Source organism: Pollachius pollachius (assembly GCF_949987615.1).
Source record: "Pollachius pollachius genome assembly, chromosome: 2".
Taxonomy (NCBI): Eukaryota; Metazoa; Chordata; class Actinopteri; order Gadiformes; family Gadidae; genus Pollachius; species Pollachius pollachius.
In genome coordinates, this window is record NC_136935.1 from 16583886 (window position 1) to 16596216 (window position 12331).

The 12331-nt window shown below is 45.9% G+C and overlaps 1 protein-coding gene across 2 annotated transcripts in view; it reads left to right on the plus strand.

The window, feature by feature from the left end:
• ank3a (ankyrin 3a) overlaps positions 1 to 12331 on the plus strand; it is a 129997-nt gene that overhangs the window by 74099 nt on the left and 43567 nt on the right. For both annotated transcript variants that reach the window (XM_079730873.1, XM_079730874.1), the window contains exons 10-18: positions 1123 to 1320; positions 2799 to 2897; positions 3233 to 3331; positions 3792 to 3890; positions 4583 to 4780; positions 7190 to 7288; positions 9144 to 9242; positions 11157 to 11354; positions 11863 to 11961. In XM_079730873.1, coding sequence (XP_079586999.1) covers positions 1123 to 1320; positions 2799 to 2897; positions 3233 to 3331; positions 3792 to 3890; positions 4583 to 4780; positions 7190 to 7288; positions 9144 to 9242; positions 11157 to 11354; positions 11863 to 11961 — 1188 coding nt within the window. The remainder of the gene's footprint in view (positions 1 to 1122; positions 1321 to 2798; positions 2898 to 3232; positions 3332 to 3791; positions 3891 to 4582; positions 4781 to 7189; positions 7289 to 9143; positions 9243 to 11156; positions 11355 to 11862; positions 11962 to 12331) is intronic.

Here is a 12331-nt window from a genome sequence, read left to right on the forward strand (position 1 = left end):
TTCTGATCTAGCTAGGTGTAGATTTAGCTAGATCAGAACAGAACAGACCGCTAGATCTGCTCTGTTCTGATCTAAGTAGGTCCAGATCTAGCTAGATCAGAACGGAGCAGACTGCTAGATCTGCTCTGTTCTGATCTAAGTAGGTCTAGATCTAGCTAGATCAGAACAGAGCAGAGCTAAACCCAGTAGCTATGCTTAGCTGACATAGCTATACATGCACTTTCTTTGGCTTCACTTAAATACTATGAAACGTTTGTCTTCCAAGCAGAGAGCGGTTGTTGTGTGGTTGTTGCCATAGTGCCGTATGTAACGTCTGTGCGAGCCCTCCAGAGCAGCCTGTGTGTCTCCGCTGGCTAGCCATTCAGTACGACCACGCCCGGATCCCCCAGTGTGACAGAAGTAGACATTGTTGTAATGGCCTCATTATAACAATGCTCCACAATGTTATCCTTCTCCTTCTTCAAAGTTTATATCACTTTATCTCTCTCGCCACCAAGTGTCCGGACACCATCTAACTGCTGTACCATGTCTGTCCGTCTTTCCATGTGTCTGTCCATCTTTCCATTTGTCTGTCTATCTTTCTATGTACCTGTCTATTTTTCCTATGTGTCTGTCTATCTTTATATGTACCTGTCTACCTCTATGTGTCTGTCTATCTATCTATGTTCCCGTCTATGTGTCTGTCTATCTTTCTATGTGTCTGTCCGTGTGTGCTTGCCTCTTCTCCACCTCCACATCCTCCATTTCCTCCTCCTCTTCCTACTCCTCACCCTCTTCTGTCCCATCCGATCTCTTTCGTTCCATTCCTTGTCCCGCTTGTCTCTCTCTTCTCCCTTCCCTCTGTTTCCTTTCCCCCTCCCCCAATCTCTCCTTATCCTCCCCCTCCCTCTCTCTCTACTCCCCCCTCCAAACCCCCAACTCCCTCTCCCCCAATCTTCCTCTCTCTTCCCCCAATCCCCCCACTATCCTCTCTCTCTTTCTCCCCCTCCAATCATCCTCTCTCCTCACCCCCTCCATCATCCCCTCTCTCCCCCCTCCTCCCTATCCTCTCTCCCCCCCTTCCAATCCTCTCTCCCCCCTCCTCTCTCCCTCCTCCTCCTCCCCCCTTCCACCAATGTATAGAACGGCCTCTCCCCGCTCCACATGGCCACGCAGGGCGACCACCTGAACTGCGTGCAGCTGCTGCTGCAGCACGAGGTGCCGGTGGACGACGTGACCAACGACTACCTGACGGCGCTGCACGTGGCCGCCCACTGCGGCCACTACAAGGTGGCCAAGCTCATCGTCGACAAGAAGGCCAACCCCAACGCCAAGGCCCTGGTGAGTGGCATGCTGAGGGCGCACAAGAAAAATGGGAGGGGGGGGGGGGGGGGGGGGGGGGGGGGGGGGATAGTGGTGGGGTCACAGGGACAGCCCATGAAGTGCATCAACCTTTTTTTGTTGTGATGATCATCGTCTTTGGTTCAGAACATTCTTTCCACCCTTTTTAACCCAATCGATGTCATCCGGTCAGTAAACCTGGAGCATAGCACCACACCTGGGTTGAATAGTGTTTTGCTCGTTGCGCGAACCGTGAGACAGAGGGTTTGTATAGTCAGGACCTTTTATGACCTTTCAAACATTTAAAATCATTTTTTCGTTGCTTCAAGAAATGTCTGTAAGTCATGAGTCATAAGAGGAACAACGGGTAAGGGTGTAAGACTCCTCCCCTACCCCCTATGACAACAGTCTACCTGTAGGCACACATATGCAAGATTCCTGCACTCCTACCGGCTTCTTAATGAAGTTGATGTTGTTTTGATAAAAGTGTCTGCTAGTAAATAGCAGTAAGGAAGAAGAGAGATGGAGGGGGTTGATGCAAAGGCTTTTCGGAGGCAAATAGGACCAGGAGGGAGAGGGCGGGGAAGAGAGAGAGAGAGGAAACTTTGACAATGTCAACTTTGACATTACATTATCACAAAAAGCAAGAAAATCTTTGATTCAGCTACATCAAAATATTGTAACAAAGAGGCTACTGTCCAAAGACTGCATTAATGATGAAATGTTGAACAGTTCAACTATTAAAACAGAAATCCATTACAGTTAAAAACATAAAGACTGATAGAGAGAGACAGGGTGCCATGCTGTAGACTACATGAGAAATGGTGAGAAAAGACCAATGACGATATTATAACTAATTGGAGGAATAGAAAGGAAGCCATAAGGGACAAATGTGAATTTGAAAACAAAGAAGAAAAAGTACATCTAAGCCAATGCTCACTCTGGGGTGTCACTGTCCTTGTGCGCTGTCTCCTGGGGCTGGGCTGTATCTGACTTCCTCTGCAACCATCTCTGGCTTCCTGTCACGTTGTCTGCTTCCTCTCTTCATGCTGATGAACTCACTTAGACAATTATTAGAACATTATTCACTTCAATGATCCGAATACTTGGTATGGTATTCAACTTGTGTCTCATGTAAATATCAGTATGTGCTTTATGTGTTAGAGTGTGTGTGTTTGCTTTAAGTGTGTATGAGTGTGTGCTTGTGTGGGTGTGTGCGTGCGTGCGTGCATGCGTGTGTATCCGCTTGTGTGTGTGTGTGTGTGTGTGTGTGTGTGTGTGTGTGTGTGTGTGTGTGTGTGAGTGAGTGAGTGTGTGTGTGTGTGTGTGTGTATTTGTTATGCATGTCTGATGTCGTTTCACAGTGCGGTTGCTCTGTGTGTGTGGACTTTGAGTTATTTAAAAACAGATTCATCCCCGAACTCCCCCATTAGACTTAGACTCAAGGTTTGTGTGTGTATGTGTGTGTGTGTGTGCAGAACGGGTTCACTCCACTTCACATTGCCTGCAAGAAGAACAGAGTCAAGGTGATGGAGCTGCTTCTCAAACACGGGGCCTCCATCCAGGCTGTGACGGAGGTAATTGTATCTTCTATTCTACTCTATTATACTGAAGAACTGCTGTACTCTACGCTGATCTACTCTTTTACATGCTGATTACTCCTTTCTGCATTGCACTCTTCAAATGTAAACTCTAGCAACGCAACCGTCCCAATCTGGATGATGAATATTACAGATGAATCTGCACACATTGCGATTATGTTCATTGGGATTATGTAGAGTAATACACAATAGCTTTGATCAGAGCTCAGTTGATTTTCAATGTACAGACCGGATTAATGCGAGTCAGAATTCCTCCAGTCATAGTTATACATTCTTTATAATGGTATATTTCTTCTGGGGTCCCCCTTCAGTCTGGCCTGACGCCCATCCATGTGGCTGCCTTCATGGGCCACGAGAACATCGTCAACTCCCTCACTCATCACGGAGCCTCGCCCAACACCACCAACGTGGTAGGTGGACCATCATGCCTCCACTCACGCACATGCCGTTAACCGCTTGGGTCCTGTAGTCGATAATATTGAAAATCAATGATGTAATGATGTATGATGAATGATGAATAATAAATGATGAGTGATCTCATTGGCAAGCTGAAGATAAAGTCATAGATCTATAATCACCTTTTTGTTTTATTTAAACACCCTTTGTGGCATTGTGATCTGACCCTCTGTTTGTATGTATGTGTGTGTTTGTGTGTGTCTGTGTGTGTGTGTGTTTGTGTGTGTGTGTGTGAGTATGTGTGTGTGTGTGTGTGTGTGTGTGTGTGTGTGTGCGTGTGTGTGTGCGCGCGTGTGTGTGTGTGTGTGTCTGTGTGTGTGTGTGTGTGTGTGTGTGTGTGTGTGTGTGTGTGCGTGTGTGTGTGCGCGCGTGTGTGTGTGTCTGTCTGTGTGTGTGTGTGTGTGTGTGATCCAGCGGGGAGAGACAGCCCTCCACATGGCGGCCCGGGCCGGCCAGGCGGACGTGGTCCGGTACCTGTTGCAGAACGGAGCCAAGGTGGAGACCAAGGCTAAGGTACCCGGGGCATTACAGACATACCGAGCGCTTCACAGAGAGGGAGTCAGTACGAGACCGATAGGGCAGAATGTCAGACATTCGGCATCACTTTGAATTGGTTTCATGTTTCATTTCATTCAACCAAAGTACCAACCAGACGGAAAATAGCTAGCTCAATACTGGTATAAGGCTGTATTGCATTGGCGTTAAGCTGACACGTTTTTCGTCAAATTGCATTGCTGTATGGTCAACTGTAATTAATTGCAGTGATTGAAAGCTAGCTTCGTTTTTTATGGCTTCAATTATCAAGGCTAGCAAGCTGGTCTACTCTAGCCACCTTGACAGAACCTCCCACTTTTTGAAAAACTTTGTTGACCCCAACATAAAGATGTTTGCACAAATCTACACACAACCCGCACACACAAGTGCACACATGCACAAACTCATACACACAAAAGCACAAATCCATACACACAGTATGTGTGTAGTTTGTATGTTTTTGTTTGAAGGTATTATATAGCAAATTAAACTGATTGATCATGAATTAAATGTGATGCGATTTAATCAGTTCATTTAATGAATGAAAGAAAGAATTCCAAAGAAAGAAAGTGGAACACACATAAAACATACTTAATAACAACTCTCTCTCTCTCTCTCTCTCTCTCTCTCTCTCTCTCGCTCTCTCCCCCCCCCTCCCTCTCTCTCTGCAGGATGACCAGACCGCGCTGCACATCTCCAGTCGTCTGGGCAAGGCAGACATTGTTCAGCAGCTGCTGCAGCACGGGGCCACCGCCAACGCGGCCACCACCTCGGGCTACACCCCCCTGCACCTGGCCGCCCGCGAGGGCCACCAGGACGTGGCCGGCCTTCTGCTGGAGAGCGGAGCCTCCCTCTCCTCCTCCACCAAGGTGGGCGGGGCCGGGGCCAACCTTTGCTCCCATTGGATGGCCGATTTCCGGTTGCTTATGTGTCGCTTTAGGCAGTTCCATTTCTCTTTCTTAAAGGGCTTTATTGGCATGGGACGTGTTTCACATCAACGTAGGATAACGTATCCACACTGGAGTATAAAAAAACAATACATCTATCTATTCTATCTATAGATAGATATATCTCTTTTCTCAAATGTCTTTCTTACTTACTGACTTACTTTCTTTCTCGCTCCTACCTCCTGTTTTTTTTTCTTTTTCACTTATTTTTCTTCTCCTTTACAAACGCTATCATACTGATCGCAAACACACTTTGACCGACTGTACATAAAAACAGAAGAACTACTACTTGGCAGATATCAATTCCATTAACCTCCACTAGCTGGTGCATGTCTCAAAGGAACATGTTTTGTTTAATTCATCGCAGCAAAATGTGTATATTATCATCTATATTTAAGTAACCATAATTAATCCCATCAGTTAATATGGAACCGAAAGTAATTACGTTCCTGTAAAGGGTCGTGATGGGACTCGTGGTATGTTGTTAACATTGGTGGTGGTAGCAGCTTGGTCGTTTGGTGAGGGCTAAATCATTTGTGACCATTCTCTTTCATCCCAAACGGGTGTTCCTTCAGACAATGTCTCTCTGACAACCGGACTCCTCTGCTGGTGCCTTTAGAAGGGGTTAATTGCACCAACCAAGGTCAAGGAAATGTAGAGCACTGTGTGTGTGTGTGTGTGTGTGTGTGTGTGTGTGTGTAGGGGGGGGTGTATATGTACTTGCGCACATGCGCATGTGTGTGTATGTGCGTGCGCACATGTGTATGTGTGTGTCCATGTTTGTGTCCGTGTGTGTGAGTCCAGGTGTGTGTCCAAGTGTGTGTCTTTGTGTGTCCGTGTGTGTCCATATATGTGTGTCCGTGTGTGTGTTCATGTGTGTGTACATATGTCTATGTCCGTGTGTCCATGTATGTGTGTCCATGTGTGTGTGTCTGTGTGTTTGTCCGTGTATGTTTCCCTGTGTGTGCCTCTGTGTGTGTCCATGTGTGTCCATTTGTGTGTCCATGTGTGTGTCCCTGTGTGTGCCTCTGTGTGTGTCCGTGTGTGTCCGTATGTCTGACTGTGTGTGTCCATGTGTGTGTCCATGTGTGTGTCCCTGTGTGTGTCCCTGTGTGTGTCCCTGTGTGTGCCTCTGTGTGTGTCCATGTGTGTGTCCGTATGTCTGACTGTGTGTGTCCATGTGTGTGTCCATGTGTGTGTCCCTGTGTGTGTCCCTGTGTGTGTCCCTGTGTGTGTCCCTGTGTGTGACCATGTGGGCTTGCCATGTTGGGTTTGCTGTTTTGCTGCAGGGTGTACTGGTTGGAGGTGACCTCTCAAAGCGGAATAGATTAATGAAGGGTAAAATTGTCTCCCTCTCTCTCTCTCTTTTTCTCTCTCTCCTCATCATTTCATATGCGCACACGCACTCACGAAGAGACTCACGTGGTTTGGCTTTTTAGAGGGATGATGTCACGTAAAAAAAATGGGACCATGAGAACAGAGTGAAAGAGCAGGAAAAGAGAGGCATGGAAAAGCAAAGCAAAAGAGAGAGAGAGAGAGAGAGGAGAGAGAGAGAGAGAGAGAGAGAGCGAGAGAGAGAGAGAGAGAGAGAGAGAAAGAGAAAACGATAGCAGGACGATTTTTATCTCCAGAAGATATACATAATGATGATGATGATGATGATGATGACACTTCAGCTGATAAAAAACAAAGCGGGAACATTCATCATCTGTAACCGTTATCTTAGCGTAGCTTAGCGTTGCTCACTCAACGCACTGAATGAGGTCGCGAGTTTCCCTGTGAAATATATGAGTATTATCTGCCGGAGTCCCATGTTCCTCTGATAGATGATGACATCATCCCAAAATAGAGCCCCACACACACGGGAATGGTACCAAAAACAGCTTTGTGTGATAGCCATTTATAAAGCGGGAGTATGTGTGGGGACATGTGGGTCAAGTGGAAGCCATCCATAATAGCTGAAAGTATGTTTATGGATGAGGAGGGCTTGTTTTAATGAGATTTATATTTAGCCTTTATTCTAGTCTTGTTCTTCTTATCACCATGGAAAATAAAGTTTAATTACGTGCACCCTAATTCCTTTCCATTTGTATCCACTGCTCTGAGACGAAATGATCCACATTTATTCAGACTTAGCCCTATAAACAGAACAAATACAAGTTAATAGACATGATTTGGCCCCAGAGTACACTCTTGCTGAACGTTGATGATGAAAAGAGTATTGTTCATAAATCCTGTTAAAATCCAACCCCATTAGTGGTCTTGCTGTGTTGTTGTCCAGCCAATCACTGAATCTGAAACGGATCTCTGCCTTCTCATTGGTACTTACAGAAAGGGTTCAGTCCCCTTCACGTGGCCGCAAAGTACGGCAAGATGGAGGTGGCCAACCTTCTGCTGCAGAAGAGGGCGGCGCCGGATGCGGCCGGGAAGGTAGGCCGTGTTCCAACGCCTAACAGGACGCCTCTGGGGTCCACATTCTGTCCCCTGGACGCAGAGGGGTTGTGGGGCTGAGGCGATGATGAATGCAGCCGTCTCGACCCAGACGCCCAGGCCCTCTGCCTGCCTCTATCTGATGGGCAGAGGGGACTCAACCCTGAACAACAGGGAAACTAATGTTCGGTAATAGTGCAGCGAACAGCGTGTCGCTGCTGTGACGGTGTCTATAACAGGGCTGCCGTCTTGTCTGCCACCCAGAAGACACTCGAGCTGTGAAAATAGTCGGTGTTGATAGGGTGGGGCGTGGTGGCTGGAGGGGGAAGGTGGGGGGGGTGTTGGATCAGGACTTTGCCGCTGAGACAGTCTGGTGGAATTTGTCTTTATTCCATGGATGATGTAATCGCCACACAGTCATGTTTACAAACGCATCTCATCTCTATCTTTAGCAGTCTTTTCTTTCTCTCACACACACCCACCGTCTAGGAACACAATCACACAGACCCAATCAGGGCCCATTTACTGGCACTCATTATGGCCTTATCTGTGCGGTGCGCCTTTGTTTATATGTAGTGTGTGTTTCTGTGTGTCCATTTGTCGCCGTGCATATTTGTTTGTTTTTGTGTGTGTATGTGTGTACATTTTGTGTTGTGGCACATTTGTGCATGTGTTTGTGTGTGTGTGTGTGTGTGTGTGTGTACATTTGTGTGTGTTGGTGAACATGTGTGTCTGGGTTTGTGTTTGTGTGTCTGTGGGTGCACATGTGTGTGTGTATTCCACCATCTTAGAGCGCTTACCATAATGACAGCCAGGTATGATAATGAGGTTTCTAATCTGCGGCCGTGTGTCACACTGGGATCAGAGTGTAAAATTTACCAGGCTTCACACTCTCCTGACTCCACTAATTCCCTGTAGAGACGAGGGAACATTCCGCAGCAAATCCTGATCATCTTTTGCGTCAAATTAGATGTCTGCCGCTAAGAGCCTTTAATAAGCAAATCTTTTAAATCCAGAGTTTCTCACACCACTTAACTTTAGCTAATGGGTGAAAATCCTCACCAACCACTGCCGTTATGTGAGCCTCTTAGCTTCTGCTCATCAAACCCTGAAGGTGAAGAGTGGACTTCCTGAAGGGTGACTTCCTCTAAAGAGTGGCTATCAAAATACACTAGAAGGAAAGAGCTTCCTGAAGCATGTACCTCAAGTGTTGATGTAACGAGAGGCATCTCCCAAGATGTTGAGCACTGCACCCAAGGGTATGAAGGTCTCAAGATCCTGACCTTGGTATTCGTATGCATTTTCAAATTAAAATGCATGTCTTATTTAAATCAACGAAGAACACGATAACACGCCCATCAAGTCCTCTGGATGTATCTTAGCACACTGTTATAACATGCTATATTCACTTTAGCGCCATGGACAATTTTAAGGGTCTGAACGCCTGATGCTAATAATGGACACAATATGTGTGTGTGACACCTACAACATGATTGGCTCTGGTGAATAGCCCCAGACTGCCTGTTTGGACCCTCCTTCATCTCTCTTTGTATTACAGTCATTCCTGTTTTACTTAATGCTGTCTGTGTGTGCGTGCGTGCGTGCTTTCGTGTCGTGTGTGTGTGTGTGTGTGTGTGTGTGTGTGTGTGTTTTCGCTTGCATGTGTGTATATATTTGTGCATGTGTTGAGGGATTTTCGAACATGGAGTGTGTGTTTGTGTGTGTGTGCATGCATGTGTTTGTGTGTGTCAATACCTGCATATTTGTGAATGTGTTTGGTGGGTTCAGGTTCTTCTAACATGTGTGTAACATGAGTGGTGTTTGCGTGTGTTTGCGTGTGTTTGTGTATGTGTAGAGTGGTCTAACTCCACTGCATGTTGCGGCTCACTACGATAATCAGAGAGTGGCTCTGCTTCTTCTGGATCAGGGGGCCTCTCCGCACGCTGCCGCAAAGGTACACACACACGTGTGTGTGCACACACACACACACACACACACACATGCACACACACACACACACACAGACACACACACACACAATCACATCCATCCAGCTTCCTTATTAACTCATGACTTCCACAACTCCTTAACCACCATCAGTAAACCAGTGGCCTACATTGTGTCTGCGTCACTGTGTCATCCCCCGTGCTCATTCACTAATCATCCGCTGTTTGATGAGTGTTTTCATCCAGTGTCGTCTTTCACTTTGGGTAACTCAGAGGAAAGCTTTATCATGTCCATTCCATGTTGTCGTTGTGGATCTGATACACGGTCGCTATGTCTTGCTACTCTTTGGCTGTTTCATTTGCATTGTCAAAGTGACAATCTTTAGTTTATGTATGAGGCTGAGGTCAGGTGGGGTGTTTCAGACCAAAGAACTAGCAGGGGAAACTGATTGTAATGTAGGAAGTTCGGAATGTTCTATTGATTCCAGCTATATGGGCCTAGTAGGGCTGGGCAACATAGAAGTATGTATAGTAAGGGTATTTTACAGGAGATATTGGTATAGGCTACAATGCACTAGCTTACATTATTCATTTATAAACATGTGATTTCAAAGAATAATATCTTAGTCCAGTGCCTGAAATACATTACAATAGTAATCATACACTGTTCACACTATATTACAGAAGATGATAATATTTCAAGGAAATATATATGGTATGATAATATTGATCATTACAATACATACAATAATATTGTATTATCTAGCCATAAATCCAAACCTGAAAAGAAGAAGTCTAACAAAAATCAATCAATTCTTTGTAACTATTTCCCCTTTTCCCTGTTTTTCTTTTGCATTCCCTTGTAGTCATTCCTTGTCTTTTGATCCCTGTGTCTGGAAACCATTGTAACACTCACTATCTCAGCTGAGTTCTGTTCTCCACTGAGATTGGCCTCATTTGACTTGTCTTTGAAAATGGGATTGCTCTTTCTGAACAATGAAGGTGTGGTTTAAAAACCCTCTTGCACACATACATGCCAGCCAGACAGACATGCACTCAAACAAGCTTATGTGGGAACCTCACTGCACTTTAACTCCACAGGCCTCCAGCCTGCAGTCTGGAAATAACCTGCAGCATGTGAAAGAGCCTCTGTATTGGGAACCGGGGGAATGCTGTCTTATTTACTGTTCTACTTCCAAACAAAACAAGGCCTTGTTGTTCGTCCCTGACATTGTGTTGACTGTACTTCTCTCCTCGCTGTGTGTGCGTTGTCTTGCTGCTATCTAGTACTCAGGGGTTGGAATGAGGACGGGGTGGGAGATGAGTGATGCAGAGGTAGAGCTTCTCTGAGGGGTTGGATGGACAATGTTAGTTTTCTCACCTATGTGATCATAGTGTTTAGAACATGCAGAAAATTGCCTTTTTTTTTACACTTAATGCTTGATTTGTTGTCTCAGTATCCTGACAAACTGTGCGTCATCAATCCCTCGAATTGAACTGAATTCAGTTTAATTCGATTTCAGTCTACACAACTGTGCAGAATGTCGTTCATTCTATACAACACTGTTGTATTAAATTAATTTGCCATGCGTGTTGTCTCCATATCCTAATATTAGTTTGTGAATTATTTGAGTTGAGTTGAAATCCTGAATATCCTAAATTCCGAATATATTCAGAATTTAGTTCATAATTTATTTCAGAATGTAATTTAGTATTTGATCCCCAATTTGATTCTGAACATGAATCAGAATATAATTCTGAATTTGATTCAGAATGTAGTTCAGGATTCTGAATTGAATCTCCGCAAACTGCTACATTACCAGCAACAGAACACGTTACCTGCTCAAAATAACCTCTCCGTTAAAGGAGTCATGCATGCACCGGACAAAGAGCTGCTCATCACCCCCCCCTCTTTGTCCCAGAACGGCTACACGCCGCTCCACATCGCCGCCAAGAAGAACCAGATGGACATCGGGACCACGCTGCTGGAGTATGGCGCCGACACCAACGCCGTGACGCGGCAGGGCATCAGCCCGGTGCACCTCGCGGCTCAGGAGGGCAGCGTGGACCTGGTCTCCCTGCTGCTCGCCAAGAACGCCAACGTCAACATGTGCAACAAGGTAGGAGTCGTGGACGCTGATCGGTGGAGCCTGGGTATGTGGGTCGCTTATCACCGGACGCCATGACCTTGTTGCTGTTTGAATGGGTTGCTTGTGTGTGTGTGTGTGTGTTTGTTTGTGTTCATATGTCATGAAGAAACAAACATGCATGTGAGCAGTAAAATGAAATGTGGAGAATTCTGAATTGAAATGTGTGTGTGTTTGTGTGTGTGTGTGTGTGTGTGTGTGTGTGTGTGTGTGTGTGTGTGCGTCCATGTGTGTGCTTGTGCGTGTGTGTGTACATGCGTGTGTGTGTGTGTGTGTGTACATACGTTTGTGTGTGTGTGTGTGTGTGTGTGTGTGTGTGTGTGTGTGCGTATGCTTGCGTGCATGCGTGTGTATTCAGATTCAGATCCAGATTCAGCTTTATTGGCCAGGTTTGCGTAACAAACAAGGAATTTGACTTCGGTTAACCCTTGCATGTATGCATGTGCGTGCGTGTGTGTGTGACATCTTCTCTCCCATGCAGAGTGGTCTTACTCCACTTCACTTGGCGGCTCAGGAAGACAAGGTCAACGTTGCAGAAGTCCTTCTGAACTCGGGAGCTGACGTCAATCCTCAAACTAAGGTGAAACCTCCCCGCAGTGTGCAGAGAATGCGCCGCAGAGCGCCCGACCTAACAGAAAGAGACAACCCTACAGTACATCAATATTTCACAATGAACATGGTGTAGGACTGTATTGGGAGGATTGCGCCTGTAGTGGGCCTGTTATGTTTCAACTATAAACCACATGCGCATGTACGCAGGTTAATCACATGACACACTCATGATCCGGTTGTTCACCTCACAAAGGACACGCATTGAAGGTCAATATTCACCTTTATATGTACATAGATTCACACACACACACACACATTCACACACATGCACACACACACACACACACACACACACACACACAATAACACACAAACACAGATTCCCACCCACACACACA